A 21,952-nucleotide genomic window follows, 5' to 3' on the forward strand; every position below is an offset into this window, starting at 1 on the left:
GGGGTTGGAAAATCATGATCGTGACACTGGACGCCAAACTATAGAACTTGGGTATGGGAAAGAAATGGCCTGCTATATATGTAGCTGTTCTCTCATCCTGTTCTTATGTAAAATATCTGTGCAATGTCATAGGGCTGCCAGACATGAGTAAAATTGACTGTTTATTATCACTATAGCAGTATGGTTTCTGGGTGGAACCCAGAAAGAGAGAAGAGAGAAATAAAGGGAGATAAAAACATAAAGAAGGCTAGAGGAGCGATATATGAAAAGTCAGGAATTAGAGAGTTACAGATTACTATGGTTATGTAGAGAGAGAATGGGTGGAGAGGGGAGAGAGAAGAGAGAAAGAGGGTGGAGATCTACATATGGAAAACACAGAATAGAGAAAGGTAGGATAGGTGGGAAGAGGGCTGCATTAAGGGAGAAATTGCTGTAAAACCATTTAATGATCCTGTATAAATAGTAATTATTGAGTTTGGGGTAACTAAATAACTTCTTTGGATGTAACCCTGTAATGATTATTTTTCTAAGGCTTTATGATTAGGGATGATTTAACGAAGAAGTAATTTCATGCACGATTCACTACAAGTCACTTGTAAAATTATGTATCGAAGAGATACCCAAACACTTGCAGATACAACAATAAAACCACAACCATGGCATATGTGCAAGGGTAAATTTCGGATTATTAGTGATGAATGCGGTAGAATATTTTACTGGTGGGAATCTAAAGTGCAGGAGTAGCCTAACCATTAAATAAGACATTAATACATCATTGAAAGTATCTTCCCCATGTCACAAAACAAGAGATAAAAACAGACCTGCATGTACTCTCAATGCAGGTCAGACCCACACAAAATGAATAAAAATCTTCATCTATCAAGTTTCTAATAATATTAAAGCATTGACACAAATTTAATAAATTATTCACTTTATTACAGGTATACAACTGGAATGTTTACATTCTAAATAGATAAATTGATTTTTTGGAAAAAGAAAAACAAAAAAACAGTCTAGGTGCCCACAAATTGATGTGTGACATCAGGGGAGCAATTATTATGGTTCATAATCTCATTGAACATGAGAGAAAAAATAACGTAGGTGATAAGTGCATATTATTGCAAAATATCCATACTTAAATACTTATAAAGTATAATTGAACCATGATATGGTATTTTACCTGGAACTAATTACCATGGGGATCAGGATTTACCTAATTTATATTTATTATGTATATTATTTGAGTAATCCAACTTGAGTTTGACATAGTTAAGTTCTAAGAATATCATGTTTTCAGGAATTTTATCGAGCACAAGGGATAAGTACGCTTTCCATAGATATTCAGGAATAATTAAGGGACCAGGGTCAGCCAAAAAGAGAATTCATGTCACTGCATCTCTTCCATGGCTGAATAGTGTTGTATCTTGGCCAGTCTCACTCCAAAACTTATGACAATGAACTGTCTTCTGGACCCATGGTTCTGATTGTCAAGGAGGTTCTTTATTTCACTTCATCTTCGACTTGTTTATAAGTTTTTGTTACATTATTACATTTATAAACAATATATTAGTTATATTTCAACCAATAATAAAAAATATTATTATATTTTAGTAAACACTCATGAAAGCATACTTGGACATGAAAATCCAGAAGATGAAGATGACTATCAAGGAACCAGCACAAGGAAAATATTCTTTTGGAGTCATTTTCAGTCTCACCACATTCTTATGTCATCACCATCAAGAGAACACACATTTATCTAATAGGGAAAGAAGAGAGGCTCTTTGATGCATGAAAAACTTTTAAAGAAATCAACCAAAAAGGATGACAATACAATCAGCCATAAAGTCGTTGCTTTGTGGAAGGTACCTGAGTAGCCCTTAAATCCCATAATATCATGCTGGGGGGCTTAACACAATCCAAATTTTAAGATAATTGACTTTAGTGATCATAAAAAATATGTGAAAATCCATGACAATATCCAATATCACCATATACATTTAAAACCATATATTAGTATTTTTATCACGTACTGATTCCTCATATCTATATCTACATATATACATATATATCTCTACCAATGTATCATTAAGGACCTTAACGCTACATGGTACTATTATTGGTCCCAATACCAGTACTCTACTGTCCAAAAACAAGGGATGGGACAAATTTTTATTTTAGGACTGACTGATCATCCTCAGCTTCCAAAACTAAGTTAAGACAATCTTTCTCTTTGTATTTGAAAGTGTGAGGCAGTGAGTAGGGATGTCCAAATCACATGTGGTCTGAATTTAATGTGGTTTGTGGTGCCATTCAAATTTTGAGTCGCACACATCATAAACCCATCAAAGAAACCACACACTTATCTTGCCTTTAGTGTTGGTTGGTCTCAATCCCATATCAGATGATGATATTGATGGAAATATATGTGGCCGGCAAGCCAATCACACATTCCACATCTCGTTCCATATTTATTAATAGAACATATTCATTATAGTGCACGTGTGATGCGTATAATGAAGTTCATGAATACATGATCGGACTTAGTGAATTATGGTGAGATCGTAATACGGAGATCACTAGTCTTTAAGCATGTGTTCTAAACATTCCTATCCTAAGGATACGCGAGAAGGACATCGAAGTATCCAGATAGAATAACACTATCTAGCCTCACTCATATGATGAGTATGGCCGGTCCCGTAGCCATTAGTGTGGTGACACTAGGGATAGATAGTGGGTGCTCTTTAGTGGAAAGAGTTCACTGAATTGATCCGTACGAATCCCTGAATGGTATTATACTAAACTGTCAATCAGGTTGATTCACGTCACGGTTGTGTAAGTGGTCCTTAGACCTGAGACACCAAAGACGTCTTGTGGATGGACGGTTGTACTTTGGCTATGGCCAACGAGTCTCTAGTCATGGGATTCTAAACGGTCTTAGTTCGGGTGCATCAAGAAGTACACTAAGGCGATTGAGTGGTCAAGATGGGATTGTCCACCCTCGGTATAAGAGGTGACAGTTCAAGGAAGATGATGCGATGAAGTCCTTGGCCAAGGCAGTGAAATATCAGAGAAGAGTTCTCCGATTATTTCCGAATGCATCGGTACTAACTCGGATGATCGATTAGGGTTTGACAGTTGACCATACCCTAAGTCGTCCAAGGAGTGTCAAGTGGATGAGGGATTATACATACACGGTAATTGATGACGAACAGGTTCCATGAGTGAGTCGATACACACTCCTTTGTATCTTCTAGGACATGAGGTGTAGGTTGGCACCCCACGTGTCGGAGTCTCGACCTATCGATTGGGTTAAATCGATCCGTAATCTATATGATGATATATTTAATTAATTTGGAAGGTCAATAAAGGTTATTGGGCTGCTGGAGTCATTAACTAGACTGATACATGGGCCTAGAGGTCACACACAGATGGTCTTTTGGACGTTGGAAGATACACTTAAGTTTTGGGGGTTTTTATGAAAAATACCCGCTTAGTATAAATAGGGGAAGGCCCTGAACGAAATTCACCCAGGCCACAATTGTTCAGGGGCCTCTCCCCTTCTTCTCCACTCTCCCCACACCCCTCTCCATCCCTGATGTGATCGTGACGACGTAACGACACCAACGGAGAGAGAACGGGGCTCGTCAATGAGAAGGAGGAGATTCGACGTGCCGAGGACCACGTGGATACGTCTAGAGGCTGCACACTTGAGTAGCTCGACTCGTCTCGCTCCGGGATCGAAGAAATCACGAATGAGATTCGTGCAAAGGTACTTCATTCAATGTTTTTGTCGATGCCATTCGATTTGCAAAAAGACTTCTGCTACGCATCGTTTTGTTCTGTTCATCCAGATCTAGGCCTCTAGAACCCAAAAGATATTGGGATGGATGTTGTGCCAGAAATCAGAAATGGGCTAATCCAATAGCCATATTTACCTATATTCAGATACCAGATGATGATATCAAATATTGGTTGCTATAGTATAGATACCTGGTACCATTATCAGTCTTGATATTGGCAGTTATCTTTGTCTCATGGTTGGATGACGATATTGGATATCAGTGTCAGATGCCAGTTCTTTTGAAATGTATTTTAAATGATTTGTAAATATATAACTGACTTGTAAGGAGCTATATATGTTTGAGCTATATATAGTAAGTATGTCTGAGCATTTATTACATTTCTTATAGGTTTTCATCAACTTTAAGGACTGATAACGTAGTTAGTCCAAACCGATCCAGAATGGGCCTAAAAGCATATACAACATGACCCAATATATGTCTGCCAACCTTTAGAATGTCAGGATGGGTAGAGTGCAGAGTTCATTTCTATTTGTTTTTGTTCAAAAATATTCATATTATTTTAAACTTTCTGTTTTTTCCCCACGGGACAAAAACAGAAAGTTTTTCCAACTAATATATGGATATCGGATATCGTTCACTGGATACCAATTCTTGGTACCGCTTTTGATGTATGATATCCGGATATCAGAATTTGATTTTCAATTTCAGATTTGATATCTGCTACTTACATCTGCCACGTTTTGAGGCCTACGACTTCAGTCCCAATATCCACTATCAGATGGATATTCCATATCCATCCGATATCTGAAGCTGCCCCGATTTTATCCATGTATTGATATCGGTTGTCCGACGTCAGATATCAGACAGCCTAACACTACTCTCTTCCTCTACTCATGCGTGATTTTGTGCAATGTGCCATGGAAATTTCCACACATATTTGCACCACCTCGCATAGGGGGTTTGCTGCGATCCAATTTTCGCATACCTGGTGCGAAAATTCTAGCCTGTGAATCCTTTCTCTCATACTTTTAAAGAGTCTTACATTTTCCTCTTTTTCACAAATTATCAGTTATATCCCATCAAAATTTCCTCCAATCTCAAACCTTGTCCTTAAGGATAAGTCTCTCTCTCTCTCTCTCTCTCTCTCTCCCCTCTCTCGCTTACGCTATACTCAGAAACCCATATTTCTCTCTGTGTTAGACATTTGTCCACTTTTTGCATACCTGGTGCGAAAAATCTAGCCTGTGAATCCTTTCTCTCTCATACTTATAAAGAGTCTTACATTTTCCTTTTTTTCACAAATTATCAGTTATACCTCACCAAAATTTCCTCCAATCTCAAACCTTGTCCTAAAGGATAAGACTCTCTCTCTCTCTCTCACTACACTCAGAAAGTATAAAGGATAAAACCCATCTCTCCCTCTCTTTCATAGACATTTGTCCACTTTTTGCATACCCGGTGCGAAAATTCTAGCCTGTGAATCCTTTCTCTCTCATACTTATAAAGACTCTTACATTTTTCTCTTTTTCACAACTTACCAGTTATATCCCATCAAATTTTCCTCCAATCTCAGACCTTCTCCTAAAGGATAAGACTCTCTCTCTGTCCCCCTTTCTCTCTTTTACGCTATACCCAGAAACCCATATCTCTCTCTCTCTGTCTCTCTCTCTCTCTCTCTCTCTCTGTCTTAGACATTTGTCCACTTTTTGCATACCTGGTGCGAAAATTCTAGCCTGTGAATCCTTTCTCTCTCATACTTATAAAGAGTCTTACATTTTCCTCTTTTTCACAAATTATCCTCCAATCTCAAACATTCTCCTAAAGGATAAGACTCTCTCTCTCTCTCCTCTCTCTTTCTCCTCTCTCTTACACTATACTCAAAAACCCATCTCTCTCTCATAGACATTTGCCCACTTTTCGCATACCTGGTGCGAAAATTCTAGCCTGTGAATCCTTTCTCTCTCATACTTATAAAGACTCTTACATTTTCCTCTTTTTCACAACTTACCAGTCATATCCCATCAAATTTTCCTCCAATCTCAAACCTTGTCCTAAAGGATAAGACTCTCTCTCTGTCCCCCTCTCTCTCTCTCTTTTACGCTATACCCAGTAACCCATATCTCTCTCTCTGTCTCTCTCTCTACCTATCTCTTGGACATTTGTCCACTATTGTGAGGAAAACATGGCCGCTGCGCTGACAGTCAAGTGCTGCGCCAGCGGAGGAGGAAAGCGCGGCGAGCTCAAAGTGGGCTCTCCGATCGTCGTCGTGGCGGCGCCGCCGACTCTGAAGACCGCGGCCGCCATGCCATGCCTTCGAATCAACGACGGCCTCGTCAAGCCCGGCGACGTGGGAAGGTGAGAACGAACGACGACGCAGACGACGGCCTTCTCTGCGAATGGGGCGTGACGGGTCGTTTTGCATGTGCTTGCAGGATAGTGGGTAGGAAACCGATGGACGTTTGGGCTGTTCGTCTTGCCATCGGCACGTACCTTATCGACGGTAACTATTTCGCGCCTCTTGAGGTCGATGAAGAGGATAATTCCCAGAAATGACGGTCTTTTCTCTCTCTTTAATCTTTATCGCTGTTTCTCTCTCTCTCTCTCTGTGTCTATGTATCTCTCTTCCCTCGGAAGATGAATACGAAGGAGAGACCTGTGTCTATCTCTCTCTTATTATTTCGCTCCTCTTGAGGTCGATGAAGAGGATAATTCCCAGAAATGACGGTCTTTTCTCTCTCTTTAATCTTTATCGCTGTTTCTCTCTCTCTCTGTGTCTATGTATCTCTCTTCCCTCGGAAGATGAATACGAAGGAGAGACCTGTGTCTATCTCTCTCTTATTATTTCGCTCCTCTTGAGGTCGATGAAGAGGATAATTCCCAGAAATGACGGTCTTTTCTCTCTCTTTAATCTTTATCGCTGTTTCTCTCTCTCTCTCTGTGTCTATGTATCTCTCTTCCCTCGGAAGATGAATACGAAGGAGAGACCTGTGTCTATCTCTCTCTTATTATTTCGCTCCTCTTGAGGTCGATGAAGAGGATAATTCCCGCTGCGTGTCCGCACCCGCCGCGCTGCGGTCGCCTGTTCCCGCCACGCCCCCGGTCGCCCTCGCAGCCACTTGCCGCTGCGCATACCGTTTAGGTTTCGGGGCGCTGCCCCGAACCCCGTAAGGGCCCCTTACACCTTGACCCCCCCCAACTCACCGCCCAATTGGATCCGCAACACCCTGTCAAAGCGCATGTCAATTGCCAGCGCCAACGACGTGTCAAGAATCTCTTTGATCGCCACGACGCACTACTCTATTCCCTAGGTACTCTCTGCACTCTTTGGTGATCGTGTTCTTCTTCCAGTATTCTTAGAGTATTTATCCACTGCCGTCGGAGTTGATTTGGATTTTGAATCATCAAGCGACTAGTTGAATAGGCCTTTGAATCTTCTAGCGAATGCCGTCCGGATTTATTGAACGTGTTGCTTTATTTTCACTGCGGTGGTTGAAGATAGTACTCCCAACCTTGACAAGGAAAGGGGCTGCTCCACCATTATTTTCATCGGATTTAAATTCTCGAACTCAATCGTGTGATTTGTGGTCTGTTTTATCGTAGCCCTCCACTAGTTGTCCTGGTACCCAGCTCCCATTGTCATCTTGCATCCTGTCTCCCATAGTCATCCTACATCAAGGGGTCCTCAACCAATCACTCACATGAACATCAACCAATCACCCAGATGAGCCATTTACTTAACATCCATTTTTTATAAATAAACAATCAAAACTACCCAGCTAGGGGTAGTGGGTGATAGAAAGGGCAATTAGGAAATTCAAACCACACCTCGCAATAACTATAAAACTGCCCAACGCGCAGGCACAAACACTCCCTACTTAATCATGAATTACATTGAGGGGTCTCTCATGGGCAGCTTTGGGCTCAAGCAAATGGAGAACCAAAATGGAGCTAAATTTATGAGGAGATACAAAGAAATTCTCATTACACTGAAAACTCCCTAATTCATGAAGCTAATGATTATCACTGCTGTCCAAGAGGACTGCTGGCATAGTCAAGGCGCCGCCGTCTTTAGGAAGATCAATTCCATCTTTGACCAAATTTCCTTTGATTTCAGAGCCTATCTCCACGGCAGTACACATCTGGAGTTCTGAGTTGACCGTTGAGATCAAATTTGAACCGTCCATTCTTAAAGAGACAACATTTTGGTGTTGGGGTTTTCGCCTGCGCCATTTTTTCTTGGCTAGAGCTTTTTCGGGCTTGAGTTTCTTCATCGGGTCTTTCTGCACAGCCGCTGTGTCTGTCTCCATCCCTTTCTTCTTGCCTGGAAGAACAATGTACTGATAATCTCTGTTCTTACCCTGCCCCCCTGAAGAAAGCATTGAAAATAAGCAGAGCAGATTTAAAATTTTAGTCCCTGGTAGAGAGAAGATTATACCAATTTATTAATCCACTTTATAAAATGGGGTTTGAGGAAGATGACAAATTTGTCATTCCTCAATTTGTCCTGACTTCAACAAATGACAATGAAGATGATGAAATTTCCAGTGATAGTGGAGGAGTGACGAAGATGAGTCTTGAAAATTGAATGATGATGAAGATAAATCTTTGGATGATGATGGTGATTCTTCATCAACCAATGGATGATCATTCATCATCATCACACTTGCATGCCTGAACATGGATGACGATGACAATTATACTTTTTGGGGAATGTGGATTTGTCATCAATCAATTGGTAAGGATGATGGTAATTCATTGACATTTGTTGAAGCCCATACATGAATGACGATGATGATGACAATCGTTAGTTTTAAGGAAGGACCATGATGAACATGATGAATTGCCATCAACTGATTCATGACAATGATGAGGCTGATGAAGATTCATTATTGTCATCTGCCATATTCCAAAAAAGGATAATGATGATAATGACAAGTAATAGGGAATGAAGATGATTAACCGATGGATGAAGTTGATGAAGATGAAGATAATTCACCATTTATTCATCCTAACCCAAACATGGATGATGATGAGGAGCTTTTCAGGATGAGATTTACTATCAACCTACAGCCGAGGATGATTCAACACCATCATCATCATCATTAACTCCAAACCCTATACTCAACTCTATCAGCTGCGATTAAAACTCTATCAACTTTGCCAAAGAAAAATAGTTTCTCCTACATAACGGGGAGTTAATGGCCAGGAGAGCAGTCCTTGCAGCCTTGATTTCTGCCTCTTTCTTTGTCCTTGCTGCGGCTCCAACGTACTTAATTCCTCCAATTTCCACTGTGCAAGTAACAGTTTGCGTTTCTGCATTCTTTGTGTTGCACGTATAGATTGGAATAGCATAGTTCATCTTCTGAGAGTACTCTTGGAGGAGATTCTTGCACAGGCCACTTTCGTGCTGTCGATACGAAATATACACAATAAATTAATTTAAGTTAATAAAAGTGTTAAAACATGATGAAATGAAATTGAATTTTTTATGTCACCATGAACAAGATGGTGGATGTACTAGTAAGGGTCCGCAAACAATGAAAAAGTGTTCTTCACCATCATCATCTCTATATTGCATCATTGTCATCATCATCCATGGGCGGCTTGGACAATTGACACTGATGACATCAAAATCATCATCTTCGATTCAAAGATGAGGACAATGACAAATCTTGCAAACAATATGACCACATCAATAATGAAATGTAATTGTCTACTCGGAGATGATGTCAAAATCGTCGTCCATATTTGGGATTGGAAGAATGTTGATCAGAATGACAAGTCATCAACAACAATCAATGAATGATGATGACAAATCTTGGTAATTGGATGACAACATAGATGATGAAATTTTATCTTCCACTAGAGGATGATAACAAATTCGCCATCATCATTGCCAAATCTTGTCATTGCTATTGTCATCCAGTTTTCAGCTTGAACAGATGTCCATGATGATGATGGTTCATCATCAACCAATGAATGACCACTTGCCATCGTCACCATCAATATCCACTGGCCTTTAAGCAATGATTCAAATAAATAAAAATTCTAGAAAAAATTCGAGTTCTATTTGGTAAAAAAAAGAAAATTAACCGTGGGCATAAACTCTGCCAGTTTTCCAGATTTTTCAAGCTCGATGAGAGCAACTTCAGCTGCTGACTGCTCTGCCGCCTTACGATTGAAAAAACCTGGGAGCGATTCATATCTGACACCATTAATGATCACTGTTGACCTGAAAACAGGCTCATGTGAGGGGCCCTCTTTCACGGTCTCATAGTCGGGAGTAAGAGCACCAGTTTTCTGTGCATATTCTTGAAGTCTGCTCTTGAAGACAAAGCAATCAGCCACTCCTGAAACATTGTTGCGGTAGTCACATTAAATTAAAACGCAAATCCATTACAAATTCATGGGTTGAACACAGAAGATCTCTCAATCTATCAATATATCAATGGACGGATTATTTTCTATAACAGATACATGAAGAATGACAAGAATCAACCCCGAAGAGTAAAATAGAATCAAGAAAACGAGGTCGACATTATGAAAACCCAGAAGCAACATGAAAAGACTAAATAGCCAAAAACTAAGTACCCGAAAACCGTAAAAATACAGCCTGCACCATATCTCCTACGCTATCAAACATCTTTTGTCTAACTTGATGATGATGAAAATTCGATAAGAAAGACTCCCAAACCTATCTCAACTTTTAAAACTGAAATATCCAACAAACAGATCATACCCCCTAAGTTATCAGTGGTTTTGATGGAAACAAAAAGGGAAAAAAATTCACCCAACGGTTAAGATTCCCATCAAGGTAATCTTACCATGCTAAACTCATGGTAAGATTCCCATCAAGGAAACGATCCAAGTTCTTTCAAAAAAATACTTTTACTAGTTATTCCTCCAGGACGTAGTCTTATGCAAAACTTTAAACGGACCATTTCAACTAAAAAACGAGTGACAACTGAATAAAGGGATTGAAAACAACACGAGAAACGGAAGGTCAGTGACCGCTACTTGCACCCAAAAAACCCAAGCAAGAAACGATTATTTTGTGATAGTTTGAGCAAATTCGTTGAAGGGCTCATCAAGAACTATCACATCCGCAACCATCAACAAAAAAACAAGAAGAGAAGTAAAAAATACAGACCCAGTACGAGAGAAGGAAAACGGGAAAAAAACAAAGATCAAGACCCTGCCTTTCGGCGAGAAATCGTCTCCCATCGCTTTTTTCCTACTACAAAGAAAATTGCAATTCTTGTATTCGCCTATCGCAGAGAAAGAGAGAAAGAGGAAGGGAGGATGGTGGAAGAAGGTTTGGACTTGAGACTTCTTTCTTCGGCTTGTCCTTGGCGCGCACCCCTGATGACAAAAGTACCCTCTGAAGCCATCAACATTTTTGCCCCTCTTTTATAATGACAGGCTTCGAGGGTATTAATATTAGGGGTAATATCACGGTACGTCCCAGACTTTTTCGGAAATCAGCGATATAGCCCAAACTTTTTTTTTGCCACGGTACAGCCCAAACTCCTTAAGCGGTCCACCGGCATATCCCGATTATGACGTGGAATCCACGTGGCTGCCAGGTGGATTTCTGGCGGAAACCACCTAGGCGGAATCCACCGAGCAGCCACGTGGATTCCGCGTCATAATCGGGATTTGAAGAAAGTGAGAAATACATTCTATTAATCCGTCCAAATTGAATCACCCGGGAGAGAGCTCAGAACCAGGACTGAGAGAGAGGGGACGGTGGAGAGAGAGAAAGAAAGGGCGTGAGAGAGAAGAGGCGTTGGATTGGTGCTGGTTGCAGTGGAATCCTTGGCAGTTTCTTCTTCGTTGTGGGAGTTCCACAAGCAAAGGTTCATTGTCGTCGTCAGGGGCTGCCTTTTGGACGTTGTTTATGAGAGAAGCATTGCTCGTCTGGGGCATCTGACTATCTCCCCCATTGGTCTTGTTTATCCAAGAAAGGTGCTCTCTGTCCCTCTTAATCTTCTTATTATGCAACTCCAATTTTTTTTTATTCTGTGTCTTTGTGGTTTAATTCTTCATCGAAGGATCAATCTACCGTGGCAGATTGAAATCCTACTGAACAAAAATAGAATCTATGAATGTCATCCCAGGATGACATTGACTTCTACTACTGATGAAAAAAATTTGCTGGAAAGAAAGGTGCTCTCTGTCCCTCTTAATCTTCTTATTATGCAGCTCCAATTTTTTTTATTCTGTGTCTTTGTGGTTTAATTCTTCATCGAAGGATCAATCTACCGTGGCAGATTGAAATCCTACTGAACAAAAATAGAATCTATGAATGTCATCCCAGGATGACATTGAATTCTACTGATGAAAAAAAATTGCTGGAAAGAAAGGTGCTCGCTGTCCCTCTTAATCTTCTTATTATGCAGCTCCAATTTTTTTTATTCTGTGTCTTTGTGGTTTAATTCTTCATAGAAGGATCAATCTACCGTGGCAGATTGAAATCCTACTGAACAAAAATAGAATCTATGAATGTCATCCCAGGATGACATTGAATTCTACTACTGATGAAAAAAAATTGCTGGAAAGAAAGGTGCTCGCTGTCCCTCTTAATCTTCTTATTATGCAGCTCCAATTTTTTTTATTCTGTGTCTTTGTGGTTTAATTCTTCATCGAAGGATCAATCTACCGTGGCAGATTGAAATCCTACTGAACAAAAATAGAATCTATGAATGTCATCCCAGGATGACATTGACTTCTACTACTGATGAAAAAAATTTGCTGGAAAGAAAGGTGCTCGTCCCTCTTAATCTTCTTATTATGCAGCTCCAATTTTTTTTATTCTGTGTCTTTGTGGTTTAATTCTTCATCGAAGGATCAATCTACCGTGGCAGATTGAAATCCTACTGAACAAAAATAGAATCTATGAATGTCATCCCAGGATGACATTGAATTCTACTACTGATGAAAAAAAATTGCTGGAAAGAAAGGTGCTCGCTGTCCCTCTTAATCTTCTTATTATGCAGCTCCAATTTTTTTTATTCTGTGTCTTTGTGGTTTAATTCTTCATAGAAGGATCAATCTACCGTGGCAGATTGAAATCCTACTGAACAAAAATAGAATCTATGAATGTCATCCCAGGATGACATTGAATTCTACAACTGATGAAAAAAATTTGCTGGAAAGAAAGGTGCTCGCTGTCCCTCTTAATCTTCTTATTATGCAGCTCCAATTTTTTTTATTCTGTGTCTTTGTGGTTTAATTCTTCATCGAAGGATCAATCTACCGTGGCAGATTGAAATCCTACTGAACAAAAATAGAATCTATGAATGTCATCCCAGGATGACATTGAATTCTACTACTGATGAAAAAAAATTGCTGGAAAGAAAGGTGCTCGCTGTCCCTCTTAATCTTCTTATTATGCAGCTCCAATTTTTTTTATTCTGTGTCTTTGTGGATTAATTCTTCATAGAAGGATCAATCTACCGTGGCAGATTGAAATCCTACTGAACAAAAATAGAATCTATGAATGTCATCCCAGGATGACATTGAATTCTACAACTGATGAAAAAAATTTGCTGGAAAGAAAGGTGCTCGCTGTCCCTCTTAATCTTCTTATTATGCAGCTCCAATTTTTTTTATTCTGTGTCTTTGTGGTTTAATTCTTCATCGAAGGATCAATCTACCGTGGCAGATTGAAATCCTACTGAACAAAAATAGAATCTATGAATGTCATCCCAGGATGACATTGAATTCTACTACTGATGAAAAAAAATTGCTGGAAAGAAAGGTGCTCGCTGTCCCTCTTAATCTTCTTATTATGCAGCTCCAATTTTTTATATTCTGTGTCTTTGTGGTTTAATTCTTCATAGAAGGATCAATCTACCGTGGCAGATTGAAATCCTACTGAACAAAAATAGAATCTATGAATGTCATCCCAGGATGACATTGAATTCTACTACTGATGAAAAAAAATTGCTGGAAAGAAAGGTGCTCACTGTCCCTCTTAATCTTCTTATTATGCAGCTCCAATTTTTTTTATTATATGTTTTTGTGGTTTAATTCTTCATCGAAGGATCAATCTACCGTGGCAGATTGAAATCCTACTGAACAAAAATAGAATCTATGAATGTCATCCCAGGATGACATTGAATTCTACTACTGATGAAAAAAAATTGCTGGAAAGAAAGGTGCTCGCTGTCCCTCTTAATCTTCTTATTATGCAGCTCCAATTTTTTTTATTCTGTGTCTTTGTGGTTTAATTCTTCATAGAAGGATCAATCTACCGTGGCAGATTGAAATCCTACTGAACAAAAATAGAATCTATGAATGTCATCCCAGGATGACATTGAATTCTACAACTGATGAAAAAAATTGGCTGGAAAGAAAGGTGCTCGCTGTCCCTCTTAATCTTCTTATTATGCAGCTCAATTTTTTTATTATATGTTTTTGTGGTTTAATTCTTCATCGAAGGATCAATCTACCGTGGCAGATTGAAATCCTACTGAACAAAAATAGAATCTATGAATGTCATCCCAGGATGACATTGAATTCTACTACTGATGAAAAAAATTTGCTGGAAAGAAAGGTGCTCGCTGTCCCTCTTAATCTTCTTATTATGCAGCTCCAATTTTTTTTATTCTGTGTCTTTGTGGTTTAATTCTTCATCGAAGGATCAATCTACCGTGGCAGATTGAAATCCTACTAAACAAAAATAGATTCTATGAATGTCATCCTAGGATGACAATGAATTCTACAACTGATGAAAAAAAATTGCTGGAAAGAAAGGTGCTCGCTGTCCCTCTTAATCTTCTTATTATGCAGCTCCAATTTTTTTTATTCTGTGTCTTTGTGGTTTAATTCTTCATCGAAGGATCAATCTACCGCGGCAGATTGAAATCCTACTGAACAAAAATAGAATCTATGAATGTCATCCCAGGATGACATTGAATTCTACTACTGATGAAAAATTTTTGCTGGAAAGAAAGGTGCTCGCTGTCCCTCTTAATCTTCTTATTATGCAGCTCCAATTTTTTTTATTCTGTGTCTTTGTGGTTTAATTCTTCATCGAAGGATCAATCTACCAAGGCAGATTGAAAACGAGGAATTTCATTGTTTCTTTTTCAATATGTTATTTATTTTCAAACGAGTGGAATATTATCTCTTCTTTCTTTTAAAAAGAAAACTAATAGCATCACTTCTCACATCAAGGATTCGGAGATCATTGAGCAAATTGATCGGGACCTCAGGCGCACACATCCAGATATGAATTTCTTCTGCGACGACTCGTCTTTTACAAACTCAAATCAAGTAATAATATTTTTGCATGAAAAATTTCCCCCATGAGATTGTTACTTATTTTAGCTCTAGTTCTCACTACTTGTACTCTTCAATGGTAGGAGTCGATCTGGAGAATCCTCATCATCTTTGCTAAACTAAACCCGAGAATTCGATACGTTCAAGGAATGAATGAGATTTTGGCTCCTCTGTTCTACGTGTTATGGAATGATCCGGACGAGGATAATGATGTAAGTCAAGGATTTTCTTATGAAATCTGTTTGAATTTTGGGTGATTTTGTGACGTCCTTCATTTTTCAAAGTTAAGATAGAGTCTTTCTTCAAGTGAATATTGGGTATTCGCTAATTGCATTAGTTGAATTCCTCCGTCTTTTATGTTGGTTATCGTTTGTTTTCGCATCAATTTTAGTTGTAAAATTAGGAGCCCCACCTTTGACCCAGGTTATTTCATACTTGAGGTATTCAGTTATCATTTTGCATTGGAAGTTTAATTTACATTCTTGCATGACTAAGTTCCATTTTCGAGAGAAAATGCTTCATTTTGGGATTACATACTTGTCTTTTGTAGAACTTTAGATACTGTAGTAGAATTTTTCCTGAAAGATGTGTACCTACCTGAGCTTCAAAATTCTCTAAACGCTAAATTCCTAGGTCCAAATTCTTGCTAATTACTATAATTTTTATTGAATTCAGTGGATGAAGAAGTAAATTGATTATTTTTTCATTTCTAATCGTTAGGCAGCAGCAGAGGCAGACACCTTCGTCTGCTTTGTGGTGGGTTTGAGCGGTTTTAGAGATAACTTCTGCCAGCAGCTTGACAATAGCGTGGTGGGCATCCGATCAATACCATCGTGAGACCCTGCTAAAAGTCTGCTCTGCAATGCTAATCCTCCTGCGGCGCCGGATCCTGGCGGGTGAAAGTGATTAATTGTTGTAGAAGAAAGGCACAATTTTAAAATTAAAATAATGTTACCAGAAATACGGGAAAGGTTTATTTTATTATTTTGAGATGGGAAAAATGGCACAACAGTCGTCATTTCTGTTACACTCAACGATCCGTTTCCAAGCGAAGATCTGTACCTAATTTCAGCCACTTCGTCACCTTTGGAGCTGCGGGACTGTGAGACCGTGTGACGATTGGCTGAAAAACCTTGATAGGATTTGAATTGTGAGCAAGAAAGTCTAACTTTATAGGGATGAAGGTGTAAGTTCCCAGACAGTAAATTAAGTGGTAGGTGAGTAAAGATTAGCGAAGAAGAATCTGGAGAAAAAGAGCAAAGAAAATTATTTTCGAGAATGTTAAGTTATGGTTTCAATGCAGACAAACGGTGCACTTGATATTCCATCTTCCCCTATTAGAGAAAAGAAAATAATGGGAAGGACAAAAGAGATGTGAGGGCTGAACAAGAAACCAGTGAATGCAAGGACTCAAAGTTCAATTAGAGCGTCATCAAAAACTCGTCAAGCGAAGGGAACGAAAGTCCAGGAAAACATCACCGAACTATGTTTAACAACAGGTCCCACCTAAAGGTATATTCTCATCTTCATCATTCAATTGATTCCAAACTACAGGACGATTCACATAAAGTCTAATACTCAAGGATAAATTTACTGATGCGAAATTGGAAAATGAGAGATATGAAAAGAGGAAACAACTTTACAAGGTTAAGGGATAACAATCTCTTTTTATCAGTGAAATATGGATCGTCATGGTCAACTATAGATTTAACAAAAGTGAAGAAAATGATGAATAGATATTATCATTACATTAAAGAAAAGAGTGTTATCAAAAGAAAAAATAATGATAAGAGCTATAAAAAAATAAGGAGAAATCAATGGGAAGCTCAAGCAAATTGAATATTATGACCGGATAACATAGACCATCATTTTATTTAAAGGAATGGTTGGGGTTTGGTCCATCAAATCAGGAGGAAGAAAACATAACCATAATCGGTTAAAGGAACTTGGACTTCTTGGGAAAATGAAATAATCTCAATGAGCATCAATTTTGGGCAAAAATAATAATTTAGAAATAAGGAGTCATCTATCTATCTATGGTGATCATCTCTACTAACTGTTTCACATGATCCTACGGTATCTTTGCTTACCCCCATTGAGAGGTTTTCTAACCAATATTCCCCAATTTATCTTCCGATTCTGATGTGAAAGTTGATTGCCCATTCGATCAAGTGAATACGCCAACAAAGGACGAACAAGCACAGAAATTCATGGATTATTGAGCGCGATTCAAAATGCCTTCGTCCAAGCGTGTTGGCTTCCTTAAAGATGGGAAACATGGCACAACAGTCGTCATTTCTGTTACTCTCACCCATCGGTTTCCAAGGAAATATAAAACATTTAATCATAATTTCATCATAGTCCTGGACTGCTAGAGGGCCTGAAATGGCAAACTCAAACGGAAATTGTGGTAAATTAGACAAGAAAGAATCTAAATAGCGTCGTGGACAATGAACAAAGATCATATCATTAAATCACTACTAAATCGTGTTCGGTAAATGTTCTGACAATACAAGTTAATGTTAAACTTGAACGGGTGGAGGTTTCGTAGCTCCATTGAAACTTAAACAGTGATGGTCTTTGAAAATTGGCTGATATGCGTCCTCTACTTAAACACGTGGAGATTCTGTAGCTCCCTGGGATCCCTGCATGATTGATCAATACGAGTTCATTATTTTACGTTGAATAAACTCCAAGAAGCCTAGAAACAAAGTTGGACATAAAATTCAAACCGTGCGTGGCCTCCAGCTTCTATTCCTGGTTGGGTGCATGTCTTCCGATTATGGCCAACTTGGTGGCAGAGGGAGCACTTCATATGCACGCCTTTCTTCGATAATCTTTGCACCTTAGGTTCTTTCTCACTGATGTCAATTCTTCTCTTCTGCTTGGGCCTTCCAGGTTGTTTCCTCGCTAGAGGAGGGAACACATAGTTCCCTTCAACTTCGCTCCATAAGTTTTTTCCATTCATTGGCGGGATACCATAACTATAAGCTAGCTGGTACACATCTTTCTTCAACCACTCAGTGACAAAAATGACAAGGTCCTCCTTGATCGAATGAATGCAAGTAATAACATGGGAGCATGGAATGCCCCTTATCTCCCAATATCTGCAACTACAGGTTCTACTAAGTAAATCAACCACAAATCTGTTTCCCAAGTTTGTAACCTCGAATTGATACTGGCCTGCATGCCTAAGAGTGCATGTCCTAGACTTCTTCTTGTTATCTTCGAGCAACTCCCTTATCCGAGGGCATAATTGATCAGTTCTGTCAGAAAACAACTCCCTTTTTTTAGCTACCCTCTGCATGACTGCACCTCTAATATCTTCCAACATGTCTATGATAGGTTTAGATCTAGGATGTATGATGTAATTGTTGAAGCACTCACAAATATTGTTATCAATCACCTCACATTTTGTATCCTTACTAATGTATGCCCTGCAAAACTTCTTTATACCTATATCTCCAAAGTCATGCGCGGCTTGTGGTTTTAATGTGCTCATCTCTCTCATGGTCCTTTGGAAATCTTCATGAGTTGTGCATTTCACAGCTTTCCAAAATAAGTTCTTCAAAATCTCAGTGGAATGTCCTTTCTTCTTCCAATTTGCATAAATATGTCTAGCACAATTCCTATGCTCCGCATGGGCTAATAAACATGACACTGCATTTTCCAGTCCCTGCGCAATGTTAGAGAGTACCAAGCTATAAGTGTACTAAAACAGTTCGACATTAAGCATTAAGACTTCAAACAATTCAATATTTATGAAGGAGTTAGTTAAGTACCTTCTACTGATCGCTTATAATAGTCCAACCATGACCATCCATAATTCCTAAATCATTCATCAGCAGTTGAATAAACCAAGTCCAAGAACCTTGATTTTCCCCTTCAACCACTGCCCAGGCAATGGGGAACATTTGATTATTCCCATCCTTGCCCACAACACTCAACAATTGGCCTTTCAGTTCGGTCTTCAAAAAACATCCATCCAAGCCAATGACTCTTCTACAACCTTCAAGAAAACCTCTTGCTATTGAATCAAAGCATATATAGAGTCTCTTAAACCTAACCAAAGAATCAGGAGTGGCTCTATCAAGAACCAACTCAAAAGTACCATTCCTATTGACCTTCTTTAACTCAGCAACATTAGTAGGAAGCAAGTGATAATGGTCATTCAAAGATCCTTGAAGCTTCTTGCGCGCCGCAGATCTAGCTCTATAACAGGTTTGCTTTGAAACTGTGATTCCAAACTGTGCATTTATTTCTCGCATCATATCTACCACCTTCAAATCCATATTCATTCGAATTTTCTCTAAGAAGTGTTTTGCAATCCAATGATAATCGGCTTGTTTATTCCTCGGAGCCCTACTGCACCTATGAGTATCACAACAAAAGCATTTTCATACCATCCCAACTAGCATATATCCTCCATGGGCAATCTCCCTTGCAAACAACTTCAACTTTCTGGTCACTAGACCTTAAAAACCTGATGTTCAACCTGTTCCATATAGCATGGTCCTTCACAACTGACCTAAATTGAGAAGCTGATTCAAATTTCATGCCTAATTGAAATATAATACTCTCAATGGGGCATCTCGGATCATACCTCTTGCCCTTGTATATGTTCCTTCTATTTTCACCCTCATCATCAGTATCATTGGGAGTTAATATCTCATCCTCTGAATCATCATACTCAGTATGATATCCATCAACAAATATTTGTTGTTGGACTTATTCGTTTCTATTTCTGTGGCCATCAACAAATTCATCATTCCATTCGTCACTTGAATATTCGTCGGGATCACTTGTATACACGTCACTTTCCTCATTTTCCTCACATATACTATATTCAGAATCATCATCACTATCATAATCAGAACCAAACACCTTTCTCTCGTCATCAGCCCTGTTTAAGAAACCAATGGAAAATAGTAATTGATCATGCGTGCAATATATTTAAATTACCAAGGAGAACTTACATTCTTCTACACTAATAGGAGCACGGTGGGGGAGAGCACCACTGCACGATGAAAAACCAGACCTTAAATTCAGTCCGATTTTAGGTGCTTCTTACGTTCTGAAACTTAAATTTAAGTAGGTTGGGTCGTGGTCCAGCTTGGTCTGCTTCGTTCAGACCTTAATTTCTGAATGTGAAGATGATTGGAATATGAAGTTCAAAAAACTATAAAAAACCATAAAAAATAAGTAAATTTAATAAACTAGGTTTAATTTACAATGTAAAAGAAGATAAACTGAATGATATATTGAAGAATTAGAACAAAAAAATAGAATAAATAAAACAAGATGGTGGGAAAAAATAATTAGAACAAAAAGGAGAAATTTTTGATGTTTGAAATTTAGTACATATTGAGGTCAGCTAGCGGTGTTCAACCGTATCTGTCCTTTGATATCAGACATTCAAATTCAGTGGTTATTGAAATTTAATGAAATTTCCATACCAAACAACAGCTATCAAATCTTATCGGTCCATCAATGTAGGTATCTCATCAATACTGTTCTTAAAGAAATCTTTGGTAATGTCATGAAAGGGAAAGAAGACGCACATGAAGATGTACATCAAAAGACAAACTTTTCAAAGAAAAGTGAGTTAATGTCATGGCATGGAGAAGCAACACCTAGAAATCAAACAAGGAAAATCACCTAAATTGAGAAAGAAAACTACTTCAATTATTAAAAAAAGAGGATATTTAAAGCGTCTGAATAAGAAATTACCCAAAGTGGCAGGACTGAAAATACCACCTCCAATAGTCCTACAAGAGCCTATAAGGGCAAGAACAAGGAGGATGTTCTTCTGGTATGCATTAGGCTCCTAATACTTCTTGATCTTAGCCGCAAGGGAATGATCCTCAAAGGTGCGACGACTGAACGTGGTCAACGCTTCGTCTGTGTGATGTAGGTTTGGAATCATTTTAACATTGGCATGTCAGTAGAGCAATGAATATAACGCCAATGTTCCCCATAAACAGAAATTTCCATTGAAAACTTAAGTTAAAGTTCGGCATAGCCTTATGTTCATTTCCTTTCTATCGAGAGAATTTCACATATTATTAAAACGAGAAAATTATCAGATGGGTTCGCCGAAATTGTGTTGATATTTCAAATGTTCGGCTTAAATAGAGGCAAGAAAGCCCAAAGAAATGGCACTAGAGGAAGGCAGAGATCACTAGGCTTCAAAAATTGAACTCTTGGGACGCAATTCATTGGGCTACCTCCCAACGCAGAAACAAAACATTGCAGAATTCTCTCTACATTCTTTCTTCCCAGCACAAAATTTTCATCAGTAATAGAGTTCAATGTCATCCTGGGATGACATTGATCGATTCTATTTTTGTTCAGTAGGATTTCAATCTGCCACGCTAGATTGATCCTTCGATGAAGAATTAAACCACAAAGACACAGAAAAAAAAAATTGGAGCTGCAAACTAAGAAGATTAAGAGGGACAGCGAGCACCTTTCTTTCCAGCAAATTTTTTTCATCAGTTGTAGAATTCAATGTCATCCTGCGATGACATTCATAGATTCTATTTTTGTTCAGTAGGATTTCAATCTGCCACGGTAGATTGATCCTTCGATGAAGAATTAAACCACAAATACACAGAATAAAAAAAAATTGGAGCTGCATAATAAGAAGATTAAGAGGGACAGCGAGCACCTTTCTTTCCAGCAACTTTTTTCATCAGTTGTAGAATTCAATGTCATCCTGCGATGACATTCATAGATTCTATTTTTGTTCAGTAGGATTTCAATCTGCCACGGTAGATTGATCCTTCGATGAAGAATAAAACCACAAAGACACAGAATAAAAAGAATTGGAGCTGCATAATAAGAAGATTAAGAGG

At 38.7% G+C, this 21,952-nt stretch overlaps 2 protein-coding genes across 2 annotated transcripts; one reads left to right on the forward strand and one right to left on the reverse strand.

Annotated features, from left to right (window-relative positions):
* Positions 1-5,898: 5,898 nt before the first annotated feature.
* On the forward strand, positions 5,899-6,569 carry CRR42 (DUF3148 family protein). The gene is made up of 2 exons (XM_078579455.1): positions 5,899-6,161; positions 6,239-6,569. Exons 1-2 carry the CDS (start codon positions 5,989-5,991, stop codon positions 6,357-6,359), a joined length of 294 nt encoding a protein of 97 aa, XP_078435581.1. The 5' UTR covers positions 5,899-5,988; the 3' UTR covers positions 6,360-6,569.
* A 1,167-nt stretch (positions 6,570-7,736) lies between these two features.
* Positions 7,737-11,192, reverse strand: LOC144706479 (double-stranded RNA-binding protein 8-like). The gene is made up of 4 exons (XM_078579454.1): positions 11,006-11,192; positions 9,900-10,156; positions 8,991-9,213; positions 7,737-8,172 (listed from the first exon to the last, which is right to left on the reverse strand). Exons 1-4 carry the CDS (start codon positions 11,028-11,030, stop codon positions 7,817-7,819), a joined length of 861 nt encoding a protein of 286 aa, XP_078435580.1. The 5' UTR covers positions 11,031-11,192; the 3' UTR covers positions 7,737-7,816.
* Between the last annotated feature and the right edge of the window lie 10,760 nt (positions 11,193-21,952).

This window comes from Wolffia australiana, chromosome 8 (genome assembly GCF_029677425.1).
Source record: "Wolffia australiana isolate 7733 chromosome 8, ASM2967742v1".
NCBI classification, from domain to species: Eukaryota; Viridiplantae; Streptophyta; class Magnoliopsida; order Alismatales; family Araceae; genus Wolffia; species Wolffia australiana.

Excerpts from the sequence above, each read along its gene's own strand:
- CRR42 (XM_078579455.1), top strand. The coding sequence starts at position 5,989 with ATGGCCGCTGCGCTGACAGTCAAGTGCTGCGCCAGCGGAGGAGGAAAG. Across the intron at positions 6,162-6,238 it reads AAGCCCGGCGACGTGGGAAG|GATAGTGGGTAGGAAACCGA; the intron begins GTGAGAACGAAC and ends ATGTGCTTGCAG.
- LOC144706479 (XM_078579454.1), bottom strand. The coding sequence starts at position 11,030 with ATGGGAGACGATTTCTCGCCGAAAG. Across the intron at positions 10,157-11,005 it reads AGACGATTTCTCGCCGAAAG|GAGTGGCTGATTGCTTTGTC; the intron begins GCAGGGTCTTGA and ends ACAATGTTTCAG. Across the intron at positions 8,173-8,990 it reads GGCCATTAACTCCCCGTTAT|GGGGGCAGGGTAAGAACAGA; the intron begins GTAGGAGAAACT and ends TGCTTTCTTCAG.